Source organism: Aspergillus pseudotamarii, assembly GCF_009193445.1.
Source record: "Aspergillus pseudotamarii strain CBS 117625 unplaced genomic scaffold BDV38scaffold_16, whole genome shotgun sequence".
NCBI classification, from domain to species: Eukaryota; Fungi; Ascomycota; class Eurotiomycetes; order Eurotiales; family Aspergillaceae; genus Aspergillus; species Aspergillus pseudotamarii.
In genome coordinates, this window is record NW_022475030.1 from 70,001 (window position 1) to 90,828 (window position 20,828).

The 20,828-nt window shown below is 47.4% G+C and overlaps 7 protein-coding genes across 7 annotated transcripts; 5 read left to right on the plus strand and 2 right to left on the minus strand.

Moving 5' to 3' along the window:
- Window positions 1-15: 15 nt before the first annotated feature.
- On the plus strand, window positions 16-522 carry pam18 (putative mitochondrial DnaJ chaperone (Tim14); the record flags this gene model as incomplete). Its single annotated transcript, XM_032059457.1, has 4 exons — window positions 16-66; window positions 140-213; window positions 271-324; window positions 384-522. The coding sequence occupies 4 exons, from the start codon at window positions 16-18 to the stop codon at window positions 520-522; spliced, it is 318 nt and encodes a 105-aa protein (XP_031915373.1).
- A 1,058-nt stretch (window positions 523-1,580) lies between these two features.
- On the plus strand, window positions 1,581-5,447 carry atrR (transcription factor atrR). Its single transcript, XM_032054089.1, has 7 exons — window positions 1,581-2,189; window positions 2,254-2,381; window positions 2,443-2,822; window positions 2,879-3,375; window positions 3,433-3,608; window positions 3,679-4,242; window positions 4,296-5,447. The coding sequence occupies exons 1-7, from the start codon at window positions 1,983-1,985 to the stop codon at window positions 5,023-5,025; spliced, it is 2,682 nt and encodes an 893-aa protein (XP_031915374.1). The 5' UTR covers window positions 1,581-1,982; the 3' UTR covers window positions 5,026-5,447.
- Window positions 5,448-5,576: 129 nt separating this feature from the next.
- BDV38DRAFT_242367 (ATP-dependent metallopeptidase FtsH/Yme1/Tma family protein) lies at window positions 5,577-9,020 on the plus strand. The gene is made up of 2 exons (XM_032054090.1): window positions 5,577-7,793; window positions 7,856-9,020. Exons 1-2 carry the CDS (start codon window positions 5,954-5,956, stop codon window positions 8,641-8,643), a joined length of 2,628 nt encoding a protein of 875 aa, XP_031915375.1. The 5' UTR covers window positions 5,577-5,953; the 3' UTR covers window positions 8,644-9,020.
- Window positions 9,021-9,052: 32 nt separating this feature from the next.
- BDV38DRAFT_242370 (DUF1295 domain protein) lies at window positions 9,053-10,522 on the minus strand. Its single transcript, XM_032054091.1, has 2 exons — window positions 10,088-10,522; window positions 9,053-10,035 (listed from the first exon to the last, which is right to left on the minus strand). The coding sequence occupies exons 1-2, from the start codon at window positions 10,457-10,459 to the stop codon at window positions 9,298-9,300; spliced, it is 1,110 nt and encodes a 369-aa protein (XP_031915376.1). The 5' UTR covers window positions 10,460-10,522; the 3' UTR covers window positions 9,053-9,297.
- Window positions 10,523-10,723: 201 nt separating this feature from the next.
- On the plus strand, window positions 10,724-13,007 carry BDV38DRAFT_291383 (DNA topoisomerase 3; the record flags this gene model as incomplete). Its single annotated transcript, XM_032061727.1, has 7 exons — window positions 10,724-10,876; window positions 10,939-11,139; window positions 11,204-11,382; window positions 11,439-11,608; window positions 11,659-11,981; window positions 12,029-12,165; window positions 12,218-13,007. Exons 1-7 carry the CDS (start codon window positions 10,787-10,789, stop codon window positions 13,005-13,007), a joined length of 1,890 nt encoding a protein of 629 aa, XP_031915377.1. The 5' UTR covers window positions 10,724-10,786.
- A 4,396-nt stretch (window positions 13,008-17,403) lies between these two features.
- On the minus strand, window positions 17,404-18,327 carry BDV38DRAFT_242374 (DUF4149 domain-containing protein). The gene is made up of 4 exons (XM_032054092.1): window positions 18,193-18,327; window positions 18,101-18,134; window positions 17,765-18,044; window positions 17,404-17,712 (listed from the first exon to the last, which is right to left on the minus strand). The coding sequence occupies exons 1-4, from the start codon at window positions 18,222-18,224 to the stop codon at window positions 17,546-17,548; spliced, it is 513 nt and encodes a 170-aa protein (XP_031915378.1). The 5' UTR covers window positions 18,225-18,327; the 3' UTR covers window positions 17,404-17,545.
- Window positions 18,328-18,434: 107 nt separating this feature from the next.
- Window positions 18,435-20,825, plus strand: BDV38DRAFT_242381 (putative CTP synthase). Its single transcript, XM_032054093.1, has 9 exons — window positions 18,435-18,515; window positions 18,570-18,697; window positions 18,761-18,768; window positions 18,824-19,031; window positions 19,088-19,151; window positions 19,204-19,208; window positions 19,265-19,810; window positions 19,864-19,992; window positions 20,041-20,825. The coding sequence occupies exons 1-9, from the start codon at window positions 18,491-18,493 to the stop codon at window positions 20,662-20,664; spliced, it is 1,737 nt and encodes a 578-aa protein (XP_031915379.1). The 5' UTR covers window positions 18,435-18,490; the 3' UTR covers window positions 20,665-20,825.
- Window positions 20,826-20,828: the final 3 nt, after the last annotated feature.

The following is a 20,828-nucleotide window of genomic DNA, read 5'->3' on the forward strand; positions in this document are numbered from 1 at the left end:
CGACTATCAACGAAGATGGCTTCAACTCTTGCTATGGGACTCGGTGTCGCGACCGCGGCATTTTTGGTAAGCCAGGGAACATAGATTCTTCGGTCATAGGGCGTGGCAAACTAACACCGGCATTTTCACCTGTGTATAGGGTCGCGCGGGTTTCGTTGCTTTCCGTCGCTACAGGGGAGGTGTGAACGCCGCGGGCAAGGCATTCTACAAGGGGTAGGTGATTTGGATGTATAAGTGGAGCTATAGAGTGGATAGCTGACTGGCGTATAGAGGGTTTGAACCCCGGATGAACCGTCGTGAAGCCGCATTGATCCTGGAACTTCCGTATGTTTTGGATCCGTTGTCTCGTACCGACTTTGGGTAGAGTCTAACAGAATGAATAGGGAACGTACCTTGAACAAGGACAAGGTCCGCAAGAAGCACCGTCAACTGATGCTTCTTAACCACCCCGATCGCGGTGGCAGTCCATACCTGGCAACGAAGATCAATGAAGCCAAGGAATTTCTCGATAAGCATACTTAATGGTGGAATCGGAAGGGGCCGTGGCCCCTGGTCACCGTTGGGGGTATTTGCGGATCCTCTAAGAACGGAAGGGTGGACCCTTCGTTCATTGTATAAGGAAAGAGAATGTCTTTTTTTGGGTGCATAGCATGGCGTTGGTGGAATTTTCGAGGACGAGGTACATTTCTTCATGCTCCTCCCGGAGACTTGTGTTTGCATATATCCTGACGAGATCGCCACTCCTGATTACTTTACATGTACTACTGTATAAATACTAAAGAAGCCTATCATTGAGAATCATCGTTGCAGCTAGGATAGCGCACCAGGATCATGGCTATCGAGTAAGGTTTAAACTGTCTCGACCTGGCCAGATCTAGCATAAACCCTTTGTAGTTACCGGTGGAAATCGAACGAAGGCTGTCGGTGCTTTGGTCTCTTTATCAGGTCATTCACAGCATGATTTGCATGAGATGCATGCTAGATAATCGCTGGAAGTTGTAATAACCTCCGTGGGCCGTTCCACGTGGTCCTAGGAAACATTCTCTGACTCGAAACAAGCAACAGGGTTCCGAAGGTCGGAAGTCCTGTGACTTTGGACGCCTTCAGAAGAAGGAAGAAAACGCCAAGGGCAGCTCGGATGTCGGCGTTTCCGGAGACAAGACAGCCGGAAGAATCAGCTTTGAGTTTCCAAGTCCAACGGAGATCGGACTTAACAGTTCCCGAAGGTCTTAACGTCGTATATTCGAGCCACGGGAGAGCAACGCACTAAGGATGCACTTGGCATGAAGCAAAACCCACCTATCTTACTCCGTAGTACCTGAAAGGAAGGGAAATGGTCTGTGAAGTTTGAAGTTTAGGTGCCCTACTATTGAATTAGTAAGGTTAATTAGTTCGTCTTGCTTGAAGGCAGCAACGTAGTTTACGAGTACGAATGAGATGACTCTCTTTCCTTGATGTCAATCCTTAGGGGGTTTGAGAAATGATCTCTTGAATTTCCACTCCCCAAGAATTGCCTGATCATAAACGTTACTCTACACACAAAATTGTTGACGTCGTTCCTTTTCCCTCTCTCTCCTTTTTTTTTTTTTTTTCTCCGCCGTCCACTGAAAAGGTTCGCCACGTGCCAGAGTTTGGGGAGGTTGAGTCAGCTATTCTTTTTCCATTCAACTTTGCGCAAACGCACTGAGTAACTTAAGCTATTTTCGCCCTTTGAAGGTCTTCCCCACTGGAGAAAGGCTAGCGTCCGATGACCCTAGTCTTTCTTTCGTGTATCACCTAACCTTCATACTGAACAGGTAATCAAGCGGAGGAAGGAGAGACTGGAAACAGCTCTTTTACGCCATTGACGTTTTCGCGGAAAGACCCCGCATCTTTCCTATCATCATCACGCCTGAAACGATACCCGCCTACATTGGAACTCCACAATATACTTCGCAAGCTTTCAAGACGTCGCACCATCACAGTTTGTTTGGTTTGCCACGATGGATGGCATGGGGGAAGGTCCAGATGGTATGGGCTTCGATATGCCGATGCTTATGAACCAACAGCCCCATCTTTTCGGCGGCTATAACCACGACAGTTCGCGCGGTTCACCACTAAACAACGTTCTCTCGAATCCTACCTATAACGAGGAACCTGGAATGGCGGGTGAAGACAACAATGATGCCAAGAGGAGAAGGATTGCAAGGGTGAGTAGAGATCGACTATGACATTGGCGGTTGAGTGTCAGCGAAGCTGATTATCCCCATGTAGGCCTGCGACATGTGCCGGAAGAAGAAAATCAAATGCGACGGCAAGATGCCCAAATGCTCCCACTGTATAAACTATAAGACGGATTGTGTTTTCACTCAGGTGGAAAAGAAGCGAAATCCTCCCAAAGGGTATGCTTGCGCATATACCCCATGCTTCATCATTGCGGGCGCTGATCGTCTACCCTTCTAGTGCCAAGTACATCGAGGGTCTGGAGAATCGGTTAGGAAGAATGGAATCGCTCTTACGTCTGTCGGGTCTCTTGTCGGAAGATGATGGGAAGACGGATCTTGGGACTCTGGAGAAGCGTCTCGCCGACCGATCTCTAGGCAACACTGGGCTGAACTCCTTAAAAAGCCCAACAAACAAATTCAATGGCTCAAGCGCAACGTCGCAATCCCAGCACACTACTGCGTCTCGACATTCGACGCCGCGGATGGATTCTCAGTCCAGTCCGCGCACAGCTGCCACCTCTCCCGATTCACCGAAGGAATCCGAGACAGAAGTCGAGGGATTGTCAGACATGATGTGCTCTCTTGTGACGAATAATTGTGGAGAAACGCGGTACATCGGTATGCGCGTGTCCAGTTCGGCAAACTCTATGACACAAGCTAACATTGTATGACAGGATCATCTTCGGGATTTTCCATATTCTCTCCCAAGGGAATTCAATGGGTTAATGAAAAAACAGGCGATACCTCTTTTCAGGACATGATCTCGTCAGCCTACGTGGATGACAACAAGTGGATGTACTGGAAACCAGAGATTTTTAGCGACATATTTGCTCGTCGTGTATTCAAACCCTTACCCCCGAAGGAGGAGGCGCTATCACTGTTCCGAGATTTTTTTGAGAATTTCAACTGCATGTTCCCGCTGTTTCACGAACCAACATTCATGCACTTGGTGGAGCGCCAATATTCTCGGGATCCATATGAAGGCTCTGGCTGGTGGGCTAGTATCAATGTTGTCCTCGCCATCGCGCACAGATTACGAGTCATGAGTAATTTAGTGCCCCAAGAAGAGGATAAGAAAGCTTGGCTCTATTTGAAAAATGCCATGGGGGTCTTGACCGAATTGACCATGCGGAATACGGATCTTCTGAGTGTCCAAGCATTGCTAGGCATGGTACGTATCACGCAGACTTGATGATGACTGGATATTTGGGGCTTAACAATTGTCTAGTCACTCTTCCTACAAGGAACTCCGAATCCTCAGCCTTCCTTCTTCTTAGTTGCAGCGGCTATCAGGCTGTCGCATAGCATCGGCCTCCATAAACGGGGATCAGGATTTGGACTAAATCCAGTTGAAATTGAGCAGCGAAAGAGGGTGTTTTGGATCGCTTATCTTCTTGATAAAGAGTATGTTGAAGACATGAATTTCCATTACCATTCTTAGCCCCTTGCTTTTGCACGACTAACATGCTCATAGTATCTGCCTCCGTTCTGGCCGCCCCCCTGTGCAGGATGACGACGATATGAATGTGGAGTTACCCAGCGAAGATCCGCCAGATAACATAGGCAATGTTCCTCTGTCTGACGGAAAGGGGAAGTTCAACTTGTTCAGATCATTATGCCGGTTCGCAACCATTGAGAGCCGAGTTTATAAGCGGCTATACTCTGCCAAAGCGTCTAAGCAATCCGATGGTGAGCTGCTAAATACTATTGGAGAGTTGGACAGAGAACTGGAGGAATGGAAAGACAGCATTCCTATTGATTTCCGACCTGAGCACGAAATCAAAGCTTCCCACACGCCCCTGATTCTCCACGTCGTCGTCCTTCATTTTTCCTACTATAACTGCTTGACAACGATTCACCGGATGTCGGTACACCACGGCTATTGGACAAGCCGGCTATCCAACTATGCAATTCAAGGTCTCAATGCCAGGCCGTTAAATCCTAGAGTCTTTTTATCTGCCGTTCTCTGCGTCACGGCCGCCAGAGCGTCTATCAATTTGATCAAATATATACCGCACGGTGATTTCGCTTGTGTCTGGTGAGTCGAGCGTATAGATCGGATGGCCACAGTCGCACGCTAACAGATTTTAGGTTAATTCTGTATTATCCCGTTTCAGCGTTGGTCACTCTATTTGCTAATATTCTTCAAAACCCCAACGATGCTCGAGCACGTTCTGATGTTAAACTCATGAATGTGGTTGTCAATTTCCTCTCGACGCTCGTCTCTGATGAATCCAATGGAAGCATTAAGCGTATGCTTGGCCTCTGTGGCGAGTTTGAGAGAATAGCTCAAGTCATTCTTGACAAGGCGGAAAAGGAGTCACATTCCAAGAAGAAGCGCAAGGCAGCCCCTGATGAGCCACAGGATCTGCAGCAACAGACACCTGATGAGAACTCGGCTCCTTCCCCTTCCACTAAAAGGCCAACAGGTCCACCAACAACTGCACCATTCCCGTCATCTTCGTACCCAATGAATCTGGGCAACACTGGGCCTGATATGTCGAGTTCTGCAAGGGCATTCGCTCCAGGTCAACCTGTTCTAGCCACTAATGGTGTCCCCACATCTATGCAAGAAAGCATGCATACCATGCCTGGTATGGGACACGATTTTCCAGAGATGCTTAGCCCCAACAACATGGACGGTATGGGCTTTGGTGATCAACAACCATTTGGCACTCCTACTGAAACCCCTATGACATCTTTCCAACAACCCTTTGTCCCACAAGACCTATGGCAGATGCCGATGACGATCGAATGGGACTGGGCCGACATGTCGAGCAACTTCCCGGTCTTTGAGGGGACACCCAACACTGGACCGTGATTATGATGAGATGAAAAAATTGACGAACTCTACAACGGGATGCACTCGAACCCTAACATTGCATGGAATCAATGGAGTTGGGGATTGATTATTCTTTTTACATATGATTGTATCTAGTCATATATTTTTTGGGTGGGGTTAACGGCGTTTAAAAAATGGGGGTTCTCGTTACTCCACTCTTACAACCGCAAGATCCGCCAGCGCCTGTAGGCCAAGGGCAACGTGAACTACGAGAAGCCGAGGTTCTACATTACCCCTTCTGTAGTATAGGTAGCATTCACATAATAGTTATTTTGTGATAAGAAAATATAAATACATGCTCCACAGTTACTGTCGTTACTGGGAATCTTGTATGTCTTCTCTGTAGATAGAAATTTAGTATACATTCGAATAGTATGTTTGAAGCGTACCGTGACGTATATATTTTGAAAGTGGTAAAATGTTTATATCTTTAAGAAGTACTAGCTAACTTGAGAGAGTTCTTTTTGTCTATATACTGTAAATTTTGGGTGATCAATAGGGAGATTCTTCCCCAATTTCTCCGTGAAAGGGTCAGCTTTACTCTCCATATCTCCTAATCTACTCGTAAATTCAAGAGCAGTAGCTATGACGAAAGAGGTCTGGAAGGTCCATTACCTTCGTTGGGATTCTGGCCGCCAGGCTGCTTTGGTAAGGCCGTAACCCGATGACTCAGCCACCGGGGGGCGGAACTACGAAAAAACCCATAGTCCGACAAAAGGCGGCGGGAACTCAAGTTAGTAACTCGACGGCGACAGACAGTTCTTCCCCAAAAGAGCTTTCCACTCCCTCTCACACCTCCAATTTAGTGCTTCACGAGGACTTATATGGATTCGGCAGTCTGCCATTATTCCTGAACCTCGATTGAATCACCCCCTAACCCTTGCCTTCGGGCTCGCCTTCCTCGACCATGGCCACCTTACTCCGACGGCCAGGCAATCTTGCTCGATATTCGAGGAGAGCCGCAGATTATATCTATCGCGCAGGACCACGGTCGGCGCACATCTCACAATCGAGACTATCATCCCTTATCACCACGCCATGCCTTCTTAGAACATATGCTACCCAAAGTCCGAAACCCCCGAACGAGAATGACGGTCAACACCAACCACCAAACCAATCCGGGAATGGCGGCGGTAAGGATGGAGAAGGAAAGAAGTCAGAGGAGCCTCAATCGAAGCTCAGCAAACAGGAGCAGGAGTCAGTAGATCAATTTATACAGCATCTGAAGTCGAAGGTGCCACAGTCACAGCACCAAATGTTGGACGATATGCGGTCGATCATGATGAGCGAAGGATTACCGCCGGAGGTCCGCGACTTCATCCAGAAACACTTAAAATCCGGTAAACCCACGTCTCTGATGGACTATGTGAACTTGACGCGTTACATGGCGAAGTACTTGGAAAACTATGCCTCCAAACTGAACGAGTTGGAGGAGAAGAGAACGCGGGACCAAGAGAAATCAGAAGATGGACAGGGCCAGAAACAACAAGGACAACAAGGGAAGGGCAAGAATGAATGGAAACCGCCACCGAATGCGAGAGTTTTCGAGTTCCGTTTCGACCCCGCCTCGTTCCTAGTCACCACCCTTCTATCTTACTATGTCTACCGCAGCTTCTTCCCTGGCGAAAACAGCAAGGATATTACATGGCAAGAGTTCAGAGCCAACTTCTTCGATAAAGGTCTAGTCGACAAGCTAACCGTTATCAACGGCAACCGAGTTCGGGTTGAACTGAACCGTGACGCGGTCTCCCGGGTCTATCCTGATTCTCCGGCTACCCAGCCCCTATTCCATTACTACTTCAGTATCGGATCGGTCGAGAGTTTCGAGCGGAGATTGGATGAAGCGCAGAATGAGCTGGGTATCCCTGGCTCTGAGCGTATTCCCGTTTCGTATACCGAAGAAGTATCATGGGGTGCCACTCTCTTGTCTTTTGCTCCTACCTTCCTCCTCATTGGTTCAGTTTTCTGGTTGTCGAGACGTGCTGCTGGCGGTGCCGGTGGCCAAAGTGGTATCTTTGGTATTGGAAAGAGCCGTGCCAAGCGTTTCAACCACGAGACAGATATCAAGATCAAGTTCTCTGATGTGGCTGGAATGGACGAGGCTAAGGTTGAAATCATGGAGTTCGTCAGCTTCCTTCAACACCCCGAAAAGTTCCAGAAACTTGGTGCCAAGATTCCTCGCGGTGCCATTCTTTCTGGACCTCCTGGTACTGGTAAGACATTGCTCGCCAAGGCAACGGCCGGTGAGTCTGGTGTTCCGTTCTTTAGCGTCAGTGGTTCAGAGTTCGTTGAGATGTTCGTTGGTGTTGGGCCTTCCCGTGTCCGTGACCTCTTTGCCAATGCTCGTAAGAACACGCCTTGCATCATCTTCATTGACGAGATCGATGCCATCGGTAAATCGAGAGCAAAGCAAAGCTTTGGTGGCGGAAATGACGAGCGTGAGAGCACACTGAACCAGATTCTTACTGAGATGGATGGTTTCAACACCTCTGACCAAGTGGTTGTCTTGGCTGGTACAAACAGACCCGATGTTCTGGACAAGGCGCTGATGCGGCCGGGACGTTTCGACCGGCATATCGCTATCGACCGTCCTACTATGGATGGCCGCAAGCAGATTTTCCGCGTCCATCTGAAGAAGATTGTTACTAGCGAGGATATGGAGTACCTCACCGGTAGACTCGCTGCTTTGACCCCCGGCTTCGCTGGTGCCGACATCGCTAACTGCGTGAACGAGGCTGCCCTAGTTGGTAAGTAGCTGCATCCTTGTAATTGTTACATCTTGAATTCATTTACTAACCTATTTCTGTAGCGGCTCGTGTAAACGCGGATCATGTCACAATGAAGCACTTCGAGCAGGCGATCGAACGTGTGATTGGTGGTCTGGAGAAGAAGTCCCTTGTGCTCTCGCCGGAAGAGAAGCGCACGGTGGCGTATCACGAAGCTGGACACGCTATTTGTGGCTGGTATTTCCGCTGGGCTGACCCGTTACTGAAGGTTTCTATCATTCCTCGTGGGCAAGGCGCTCTGGGTTACGCCCAGTATCTCCCAGCCGGAGGTGACACTTACCTGATGAATGTCAACCAGCTCATGGACCGTATGGCTATGACTCTGGGAGGCCGTGTCAGTGAGGAGCTGCACTTCGATACCGTCACTAGCGGAGCTAGCGACGATTTCAACAAGGTTACTCGTATGGCAACCGCCATGGTTACGAAATTCGGCATGTCACCTAAGCTGAAATACATCTACTACGAGGAGGACCCCAATCAGTTCCACAAGCCTTTCTCCGAAGAAACAGCCAAGGATATTGACACGGAAGTCCGTCGGATTGTCGCCGAGGCATACCAACAATGCCGCACCCTTTTGACCGAGAAGAAGAAGGAAGTCGGCATCGTCGCCGAGGAGCTTCTGGCCAAGGAAGTCCTCAGCCGTGACGACCTCATCCGACTCCTCGGGCCCAGACCCTGGCCTGAATCTGGTGAATTTGCCAAGTACTTCGACGGTGCCAAAGGAGCCACTATCGCACCTCCTGAACCCACCCAGTCAAGCGAAGCAACCGAAGGCAAAGACGGAAGAGACCAAACACCATCCCCACCATAGACAAATGCGTTGTTGAATTCCTTATCTAGACACAGGAAAATTTACGGTTGACGAGGGGACATATATCAATCTGGGTTTTGTATTTATCTCGTTACGGAAGCATCTCCTTTCTTTGTTCTTTTTTCCTCCTTTTAATCCCTCTGATCGTTCTTCCTCCCTTTTTCCCCTTTCTCCTTCGACCTCATTGCCATAAATACTAGGATCTCTTCATATCTCGCTTCATCTTCCTCTGTTCCTCTTTTCCTTCTCCTCTTACCCTACATCTGTCGCTTCCACGTTTTCCCTCTTATAAGAAGCATCCGGTGTACTGTACTGTATAGTAGGTAGCTCATTTGACTCATCTTTCTTTCAATATTATCAAGCTTGTTGCTGGTAGACCGGAGTTATACCCATAGTCTTGTAGATGTTTGGTAGTTCTATGCATGTACCAGCTAAGGCTTAAACTCGTATAGTACTAAAGATTGGTATAATATGTTTACAATATATTTGGCTTTAGCCTACTTTGCAAAACCTTGACAGAATAACGCCAACACAGTAGGTTTTTTAAAATACAACGTGTAACCAGAAACCCCAGACCGAACAAAACATTGGTATCATATGACCGATATATAGAATCGACACAACACAACCCATTCCCTTGATATTTGCACCTCGTCACTGGTGCTTCTTGTCCGCCTCTTCTTCAGACTGCTCGGCCTTTTCAGTCTTTTTGGCCTTCTTCTTAGCCTTGCCCTTGTACTTGGGCTTCGCGGAAAAGCGGGGAATGAACCGTCCAACACGAGCCTGATACTCGCTATATTCAGGGTACTTGCTGGAGCTGATGGACTCGGTGAGACGAGTGCTTCCCTGGAAGATCATTAGGAGAACCAGAACACCCACTCCAGTCCACTGGACATAGGACTCGGTGCGGTAGCAATTCCACAAGTACAGGGTCAGCCAGATAGCTTGCTCAGCGAGGAAGTTAGGGTGGCGAGACAGAGACCACAGGCCGCTGACAGTGAAGCCGCGTTCCAGGTCCTCGGGGGTGTATTGGCCCTTGTACTGATCTGGGATGCGCGCCGTCTTCTGGTACTCATGCTTGGCGCAGTGGAAGTGCCACTGCTGCTGATCGGCGAAGTATTCGATGATAAGGAAGAAGAAGGCGACACGAGAGAATACGAGGTCAGGGACCTCAAATGTCTTTCCGCCAGGGAGGCGCGACAGAAGGAGGAAGTTGTAGGTGGGCGCCGCGAGGAGCAACAGCAGCAGGGACTGGATCAGGGAGATGAAAACGATGTTGAAAATGAAGAAAATGAATCGGTTGTTGATCTTTGAGCGCACAATTGCCCAACGGTAGTCTTCCGAGCCGATCTTGTAGCCTCCTTTGCGCCAGTAGTTGAATGCTAGGCGGACCTGCGCGCAATTAGTGTTTGTGATTTAGAGGCTAGCGCAATGATTATCTTACACTCCAGAGAAGAGCGATAATAGCGATCGTGTCCAGGTGTTGAGTGCGAAGATCAGACATACGTGCCCAAACGGCGAAATGCACATTGTATATAGCTGGCAGAAAGGGCCAGAAACGATCAACTTGGGAGTAGTTGCGATTGATCTCTGAGAAGAGGAAGAAGAGTACAGACAGGACTAGACTGAAGCCAAGCGCTGTAACGAAAGGGTTGGTGGAGAGGTAGATTTCTCTCAAACCGTCCACATCCTTGGCTACCGCAGCAACCTGAAGCCTTTCGGGGAGAGTGATTAATTGCGAAAGAAATGGTAGCACAGTTTGATCGATTGAGGCGCAGTCCACAGCGGACTGGACCTCGGGGAGTGGCAGCGCCATTTTAACAAGCGTTGGTCTATTTTTGGTGAAGGATTATGGTTATCGCACCAAACCAAGGGGAAGTGAATGAAGTGAAGGTGGGCGGATGAAATCAAAACAGACAACAACAGTGTTGAGCTCACGCTTACCGCATCGGGACCGGGAGCTTGGGCCAACTGATTGTTGTTGCCTCAGGCATAAATGCATGTATCAACGGCGGGAAATCGCGTCTTTTTTGTGGCTTTATTGCTTCTTTCCTACCAGCAATGGTACTCGACCAAATACCGAACAGGGCTTGTTTAGATAATGGAAATTATCTCATTTTACTTTTAACCTGAGTCCACGGTTATGACCGTTCCTAGAGTCTTGTGTGTGGCTGAGAAGCCTGCCATTGCCAAGGCTGTAAGCCAGCATCTTTCTGGAGGTTCCTTCCAAACCGTAAGTTTTCGGGAATGGGTATTTGATTAGGTGTGAGGGTATATGTACTAAGGTAGACGTAGATCCCCGTGAATGGGAACCGATATGTGAAGAATTATGTGTTCGATTTTAATTTTGGCGGACCTTGGGGCACTTGCTCGGTCACTATGACCAGCGTTATTGGGCACTTGACAACCCTGGAATTCGAACGGCAATATAAGGGATGGCTATCATGCCCACCTGGTGCACTATTCGAGGCTCCTGTGCATATAGCCGTGGACTCCGTATGTAGTCGTTCTTGTTTAGTACGACAAGTTTATGAGGAACGTGCACTAAGCTCGAAAACAGGACAAAGCAGCTATTGCTAAGAATATACAAGAGCAGGCCAAATACTGCAAGGCTTTGTTTATCTGGACTGACTGTGATCGAGAAGGGGAGCATATCGGAACAGAGGTCCGAAAACAAGCAAAAGAAGGGAATGCCCGAATTGTTGTTAAACGGGCCAAGTTCAGCAATACCGAGAAGGCGTGGGTAGAATCACTCCTGGTGTCCCTTTGCAAGCTTTCTAACAATATGCTTCAAGTCATGTTCTCAACGCAGCTAGATCCCTTATCGAGCTGGACGATCTTCAGGCGAATGCGGTAGCCGCCAGAATAGAGCTGGATCTTCGAATCGGTGCCGCGTTCACTCGCTTGCAAACTCTACAGCTCAAGCATATATCAGAGGCTCTCAGCGAGAAGATCATCAGCTATGGTATGCTGTGTTATCCAAACCTTCGTTTGTCAAACTCTGATATTCAGCAGGATCTTGTCAGTTTCCTACACTGGGGTTCGTTGTTGACCGCTATCTACGAGTGAAAAACTTCAAACCTGAAAATTTCTGGGGCATCAAGGTGATGCATACCCGCGACGGTATCAAAGTGAACTTTCTCTGGAGAAGGGTACACCTTTTCGATAGGGCTGCAGTGACGGTGATGCTTGAGCGTTGTCTCATGGCTAAAAAGGCCAAAGTTACCAAAGTTAACCAGAAGCCCACCAGCAAGTGGAGGCCCCTACCGTTGACAACAGTTGACCTGCAAATGATGGGTAGCAGGTACCTTCGCATGGACAGTCAGAAAATCATGAAGGTGAGGATAGTTCCCTGATCAACCGTATAGGTACTTACCGATTCCAGGTCGCAGAAGCTCTTTATACTAAAGGGTTCATCAGTTACCCACGTACAGAAACAGACCAGTTCGACAAAGGCATCGATCTGAAGAAATTAATTGAAAAACAATTCCCGGACGCAAACTGGGGCCAGTACGCCCGAGGGTACGTTCTACGACCGTAACTTTTCACTACATTGGTTAACTCGATGCCCTAGTCTTCTCGATGGTGGATATAGGACCCCCAGAGCGGGCCGTCACAATGATCGCGCACATCCGCCCATTCACCCTGTCTGCTGGGTTTCGCCAACCGCGTTGAGCGCCGACGAAAAGAAAGTCTACGAGTTTGTTGTCCGACGATTCTTAGCATGCTGTTCCGAAGACGCAAAGGGTCAAACATCAGAAGTCGAGATCCAATACGGTGACGAGATGTTCCATGCCAAAGGGCTCATCGTCTTAGAGAGGAATTATCTTGACGTATATGTCTATGACAAATGGGAAAGTAGCCAGCAGCTACCTAATTTCCAGATGGGAGAGCTATTTGAGCCTACTGAAGCCAAGATATTTGACGGCAAGACAACACCACCGAACTACCTAACCGAGCCTGAACTTATCGGGCTCATGGATGCCAACGGAATCGGTACCGATGCCACTATGGCAGAACATATTGCCAAGATCAAGGAGCGAGAGTACGTTGCTGTTCATTCGCGTGGAAGTGGGCGCAACGCAGTCAAGGAACTCATCCCAACTCGCCTCGGCGTCGCGCTGGTAGAGGGTTACGACAATGTCGTCGCTGGACTCCCAGATAGCCCCTCTCTCAGTAAGCCCTTTCTTCGCAAAGAGATGGAGCTTCGGATGCGAGAGATCTGCGCTGGGTCTAAGTCGCGAACGGAGGTTGTGCAGCAGAGTTTAGAGATGTACCGGGAGGTCTTCATACACACTCAGAGACGAATCAGTATGTTGAAGGGTGCGGTTCGAAAATACCTCATTGAAGAGGCAGCGTCTTGATCTATACCCTACAGTCACGATGCGGAGTTAAGATTTGGGGCGGACTTTATGAGTTTGTGAATATGATACCCTATGCTCGGAATTGGGCCTGCATTTTGGAGATTGCATGCTGTCTGATAATAGAGATGCCAATAGAACAAACATAGTATTAGCTAATTATTGACTGTAAACATGCTTTTAAGACACAATGATTAGTTTTAAATGTTCATTTCGGCCAGTTATATATCTGCCTGAGGCAAGAAGTACTATATACTCCGTACACCATACCTAAGTAAGTAACCCTATGCTACCATGAATAAAATTTCTAGTCAACAGAGACAACGAAATGTCTATATCTAGAACCTAAAAGTTAACCTCGGCGATATACTATTTCTGAATAAATCCCTAGACCTACATATTACTTTAAAATATTCCAGATCTTGTTTGTGTCTCTCGCTACCTGCTCTATAATGAAATATTACTTACCTATCAAGCAGGATACATTATCTGTAAAATGATTATTTTCCTATCTTCAGAGATTAGAAAAAGAGAACCTAAAAGCAGCAAAATCACAAACGCCTTCAAAGGTATAGTACAATCAGCCGCAGAACAGATTCCATAAGTCCTTGGCCCCCAATAACCGAAACTAGGCCTGATGACCACCATAGCGCCAGCGCCAAGAGCAAAAAAAATGGGTCAACATGCTCACCCTGCATATAAGTGATTAGCGGGTATGTTCGAAAGCTTGATTGGAACTATGAGAACCTACCAGGAGAAACCCAGCACGACCCGGGCAATTGAGGTCTCCACGTTGTAGGCAGTGTATATGCCATGTCAGCAGCGTCCAGCGCAGCATCAGCAAGGGAGGTTCCGGAGTAATCCCCAGTATCGCGAGACGCAAGCTAAACAGGAGCGATACAGATGCCTTGGGAACATGTGCCCGGGTTACAGTCGGAGTTGTTGCGGCATCGAGGGTCTGATCCAGCTTGTATAACCACTCCGGGTCCATACTTATCTGAATCGAGGCAGATGCCATCGTAACAGACTCCTGGGGAGCAGTCGACATTGGCGCGGCATTTGGTGATCTTTCGGGCCTTCACAAAGCCACGGTGAGAAATTTGAGGAGAGCCTGTGGTGTAGATACTGTTAATACATTCGGGGTATACATTGACGGGCATAGAGATGTGGCTCACTCTGGCCTGTTCTAGACAGTAAACTTTTGTTTTTGAATGGGAGGGGGATGGCAACAGGAGCAACAAGGCCGACAAGAAACATGGCAATAAGGGTTAGAAACTTCATTGTGACAAGGTGGCGGTGGTAAAGAGAAGGAAGCTCATAGAAAAGGATTCTGATAAATATATAGAAGAACTAAGGTATATATTGAAAAAGAAGGCCAGTAGGAAAGACCCGCAGATAACAATGTTTTGGGACCGGGGGCGGGGGGGGGGAGAGAGGAAAGAGTTATTTATAGGAATAGATATTTCAAGTGTAGGCAAAGGTTTAAGCGTATAACAGCTGGAATTACTTTGACTTTATTACTTAACTCTCTGCGAGGACATCGTACTTGTCCCGCATCTCTTGGTCCTATAAGCCCTTGGTCACACTTCTTATGTATCCAGGCAATCCCCTGCAGATCAGCTTTCGAAGAACTGCGATTATGTTGAACAAGTTCTTTTACCCTCATGTCTCTCAGCTACATGCCCATCTGCAATGACACTATGGTCTTATGTGCTGAACGGCTAGCCTTCTCATTTAAGCTCTAATCGCACTGTCAGTTTGTTTCAACACATACCGTAGCAATCTGGCAATAGAGAACACCTGGACAATCTTGCTCTCCAGCGGTATCTCGGCGTTATATAAAGAACGAATATGAGGCATGATAGCTGGCGAGAAACATTATAATAATGGCATAGTCAGCGACTTCATGGTCTAAGGCTGTTTGGCTATTCTTGTATGCTGGTTAGCGCAGCTCTCCACGCGCGCGCCCGCATAAAGACAACCAAAGACAACAAAATCATGTAGAATTAAGCTAAGGTGATATTGTATCTAATCCGCGACCACCTGGCTCTAGTATATCGGAAGGAACTCACTGTATACCAAAGATTAGAATAGACACTGTGGTGAAGACTATAAGTGCACAGCGGCTTGACTATGGGTATTCAGTCTGGTTAGTTATCAACCTGTTATCACTGCCGTCTAAAAGCTTGAAATAGAAGGAATTAGGACGCGTGATATTGCCGAAGTTTATTGGCACGGATCGACGGTTGAAATCTTCTACGTTTATACTGGAACATAGAGTGACCAGAGCCCCCTTTGATAATGCAAATACTCTGTCCTTCAGCTAACCATTGATCTATTGTGAATAGGGAGAAATCACGGTCGACAAAATCTCTCCAAGATTTGCTCTAAGTGAGTCCTTCCTAGAAGGACTTATTTCGTGCTTAATCATGCTCTGATGAAAGCCTGGTCCCATGCAAACATGATGGAAGCCGAGATTGTTAAGGCGTCAATTTGAAATAATTCAATATGAAGAGTATGTTGGTTTGTATAGGGCTTCTGGAATGCCGGAGATGGAAATGAAGACCTGATGATAGACGTCACTTGGAGCTTAGAGGAGAAGGGAAGGCTACTGTAGAGGTATAGAATATATTCAAAGAGCAGATCACTGCTTACTTCATGCTTGTGCTTATTTAAACTTAAATACTCCATCAGGTCCTGTGCACTCATTCAATTCACCATTTTCTCTTGACAAAATGGTTGCAGATCGGTTTGTATATCTGCGCTAGTACTGTACAATAGCAAATGCCCATAACTATACCGCGGCCATTATCGAATTAAAGAGCAGCCAAGACCATGGTCCCATGTATGCAAGTCGCCAGGACATGCTTTTGATTTGATCGACAAGAACTTTTGACGTCGTAAGTTCATGACTTCTGCGGCAAATCCGAGTGTAAAAGTGCTTGGCTAACCAAGCCACGGCATCCCCCACAGCGCGAATGCAGTGATGCTCTCTCCCGGGCTCCGCATAAGGCAAACAGCCTTGTGAAAAGAAATAATCCATTTCTTACACCACTGCCAACTCAGACATGATGTTCCTCGCTAATAGAAAAGGCCGATTCAACGTCTCGATCACCTCTTCCACCACGGGCTTCCCGAGCGAGCCAGTGTAAGTTGCGTAGCCGGTGTTCCCGCATATATTTCTTTTGTTCATATGGTATTTCAAGCTTTTGTTCATCATCCTGGAACCCGTTGGTTGCGAGAGAGTGTACGGAATAACCGATAAGGACAGCAGCGATGCAGCCAATGAGGACGATGACGACGATCGCTTCGTACGAAAGACCCATGTTCTATGATTGATATTTCATCAGCTTCAATCCACACGCGCCGCAGACCAGGAGAAGTATAACTCACGATTATAAAGAGGGACTGTTGTATATAAGATAAAGTTCAATAGATGGTATTCAAGAGCTCCACAAATGAAATAGTATGTATATATATGTGAATTGAATTGAAGATGAAAGAGTGACTTGAAGAACGAAAGACTCTACTTGAACACCATCACCTTCCTCCTTCTACTCTTATTTATACCCCTCTCCCCATTGACAATGGACTAAAAGAAAATCTATTCATAGCCTGACAATTTCACTAAACGATCCATAATGTTTGGTTCGTCTGCCATCTACAGTATTAAATCTTGACAACGGCTTTCATTGGACGGCTTAATACATCAGGCTAAACCCCAAATCGTTAGTCACTTTTCTTATGATGTCATTTGCGAGCGGGCCAATCAGAGCACAGGCTAGTATATGCAAAAAGTAACGATAGCTCGAGCATTAAGAATCCCCAAGTACGACTAGTGGGAGAAGCAACCGAAGACTGACTCCAGATTTTCTAGGCTAGTCCGTGCTACGCAGGTGCCGACGAACGTTATTGGGCACCCGGACTGACCTCGTGGTCTTGGCTATCCTAACTGTACTTAAGGAGTTAAGATTGAAAGGGCCAAAGCCCGAGATGATTGGGGGCCAGATCCATTCGGAATGAGGCCAGAACATGTCACCTTTGCTCCGTGCTCGTTATCATGGGTATGAGTTGGCTATCTTGATGTTCGGTGAGTTTAACCTATCTTGAATGTAGCTTTCTTTAGCATGGCTTAGGCAGGTGATACTGTGCTAACCTAATTGGGTACTTAGGGCTTGTTTCATGTTTAAGGTTTATCTTGGCCTCTGGGCTTCCGGCCTACAATATACTACTAGTATTAGCCATTGTTCTTATGAAGCTGTTGGTAAAAGGAGAGAGACTGAGAAACTCTCCCTCCCTCTCTCTCTCCCCTCCTGTGTGTGTGTGGACCGTTTTAGCTGCTAAAGACGCTCTATAACTGTAACTAAGCTGTAGTGTACGTGTTGATACGGAATAATAATGCATCAATTGGACATATTTGCATCGCCTCAAATCTTATGAGACTGAATCTCTTTATTTACAATAAAAATTGAGGCTAGAACAACCTCTCATGGAGCACTGAAAAATACATTGCCAGATCAAATCGCCCAAAGGCATGTCCTTTAAGCCAGTCGCTTGCCAAGTATAGCACCATAGTAAATGGTAGCACCGAGACAGACCAGGTTGATCAAGCTTGATAAGCCGTGGAGTCGGCCGAACTGCTTGTTAAGAGCCACCATCTCCTTGGAGTGGGGAGCAGGGTCATAGCTCTTCTTGCCATCACGGGTTTCTGGGCAGTTAAATCAGCACGTTCCTCGTTATCACGAAGCTGATGATCTTACCCTGGTGCTTTCTTTCACGCATGGTGTTAACAGTCAGAGGGCGAAGCACGACCATGTTAATAAGTCCGGTCACAGCAGCCGTGGCCATGGGGACCAAAGTCTTGGGGTTCTCCAAAAGTCCGGAGATGCCGAGCGACTGTCCATTATTGCTGGCTGTCAAAGCAACTAGCACCGGAAGTGCCGTTTGAAGAGAGAAATAAATAGGGAATGTGGCGGTCTGCAACGAAGCAAACTGAGGTCGGGGAAGGGCCCTAAAAGCTACAATCCCGGAAACGAAGGTCTATTCAATTGAGAATTAGACTGACAATGGCGCTGGATGTTGCATGATCATGGTACCTGATACACTTGGACACCAAGTAAAGTGCCATAGCTGGAAAGATCGATAAGTAAGAGGTTTCTAGGAAGATTGCATGCCTGTAAACACTAACCTTAAGATGTGATACGGACGGGGGTCAATCATAGTGGAAAATGGAACAGTTGAGTATGTATTCGGATCAACAATGGATGGTCCGAGGGAGTCGGTGATGTAAGAGGGAAACGCGGAGCGTTTAGTTTTCCGCACCCGTCGTCCCTCTTTGTCCGCCTCACCGCTCACATGATTGATTAGGTAAGTTATGAATTTTTTTTCTATAGAGTCACCAAAAGCGGATATTCGCGCCCACTTTTTTTTGTTCTTCCCCCCTCCCTAGTATTCTACTAGGGGGGCTAACTTTCAAATTCTGCAAAATGAAGTACGTTCTGGTTTCTGGAGGTAATTGCTTTCCAATCTATCTTTTTCTGTCCTTTTTTTAACGGCCCTCTGCAGGTGTCATCTCCGGCGTTGGCAAGGGCATTATCGCTTCCAGCTGTGGGTTGCTCTTCAAGACAGCGGGTTTGACTGTCTCTTCCATCAAGATCGACCCCTACCTTAATATCGATGCTGGTCTTATGAACGTGAGTGTCTACAAACTTCTTGAACATCTCAATCGCCGTATAAGCTAATAGATTTCGATATAGCCTCTAGAGTTAGTCCCACTTGATCCCCCCCCGTATACCTGCATTCATTGACAGAATAAAAAGACACGGTGAAGTGTTCGTTTGCGATGACGGTGCAGAAACAGATCTGGATCTTGGAAACTATGAACGCTATCTCGGCGTTACTCTTGGCGGTGATAACAATATCACTACTGGCAAGATCTACCACCATGTCATCACCAAGGAGCGTCGTGGAGATTACCTTGGAAAGACGGTGCAGATCGTCCCCCATCTGACGAATGAAATCCAGAACGTACGTCCTAGAATTTAGCCTAACTTAGTTAGGAAGTGCATTAACGTGATATGTAGTGGGTTGAGAAGGTCGCTAAGGTTTCTGTGGATGAGTCTGGAAGGGAGCCTGACGTCTGTATCAGTAAGTACACCCAAGCAAATAATATGTTAGGGCTTGCTAACTCATGTATCAGTTGAAGTGAGTACAGGGAAACACCGAACGATCGCATCTTAGACTAATTTAGCATTTTCTAGTTGGGCGGTACTGTTGGAGACATCGAGAGCGCACCATTCGTTGAAGCCATGGCTCAGCTCCAAAGACGAGTTGGCAAGGACAACTTTCTTCAAATCCAAGTCAGCTATGTTCCTCTAATTGGCTCGGAGCAGAAGACCAAGCCTACCCAGAGGGCCATCAGTGATGTCCGTAGTGCTGGTCTCAGACCTGACATCATTGCATGTCGCTGCGAGACGCCCCTGGAGGAGGCAACTATTCAAAAGATCGCCAATTCTTGCCAAGTGGAACGGAATCAGGTTGTTGGCGTACATAACGTCTCTACCACATATCAGGTTCCTATCCTTCTGGCGCAACAAGGATTCCTTAGCACTCTTAGTGAACTCCTTAAAACCGATTCTATCCCCAAGGATCAGAAGCTTGTTGACAATGGTAAGCTCATCTGGCAGGAATGGCAAGGCTTGGCTATGAACCAAGTGCATTCCCTTGAGACTGTGACGATTGCCTTGATTGGCAAATACACAAGCTTGCATGACTCATATATGAGTGTGAGCAAGGCGCTGGAACATGTGAGTTTGAGCTACCATGTAGACGTTGTGTCGATGCTAATTGTCCACGAAAGGCGTCCATGCATTGCCGCAAGAAGTTGAATCTGATCTGGATCGAATCGACTCATCTGGAAGATGAGCACAAGACAAACAGCCCTGCGGAATACTATTCCGCGTGGCATAACTTGACTACCGCCAACGGAGTAAGTTTTATCCTTCTGGCAAAGTCTACTAAATACTGACATTTATAGGTTCTTGTCCCCGGTGGCTTTGGCTCGAGGGGTACGACCGGTATGGTTTTGGCCGCCCAATGGGCCCGTACCAACAACGTTCCCTACCTTGGTATTTGCCTTGGTATGCAATTGGCTGTGGTCGAGTTTGCTCGACATGTCTGCGGTATGGATAAGGCAGACAGCGCCGAGTTCGATGAAACCTGCGAGCAGCCTGTTATTATCTACATGCCTGAGATCGATAAGACTAAGATGGGTGGTACAATGCGCCTTGGAAAGCGGGCGACTGTGTTCCAGTCTGGTACCGAATGGTCTCGTTTGCGCAAGCTGTACGGGGAGAAGCAAGAGATTTGGGAGAGACATCGCCATCGTTATGAGGTGAACCCTGAGCTTATCGGCCAGCTGGAGCAGGGTGGACTGTCCTTCATTGGAAAAGACGAGGCCGGCGAGCGTATGGAAGTCATTGAGTTGAAGGATCATAAGTGGTACGTCGGGGTACAGTTCCACCCCGAGTACCTGAGCCGAGTTCTTGCGCCTAGCAAGACCTTCTTGGGCTTCTTTGCCGCTGCTGCCGGATGCCTCGAAGAGATCACCGAGGCTTATAAGGACCGTCACGATCTCAGTTCGAAACTGCCTATGGTTTAGGATCGGCGTTTTTGCTCTTGGGGTTAAAGGATAAAGAAAGCGGAGATATCATACCATATTATAGACATAGTACAATGAAATAAAATTATGAAACAAGACTCATTAACTGTCCATGTAGCAATATTGAATACTTGATGATTTACCCATAATGCCACGCACCGTTA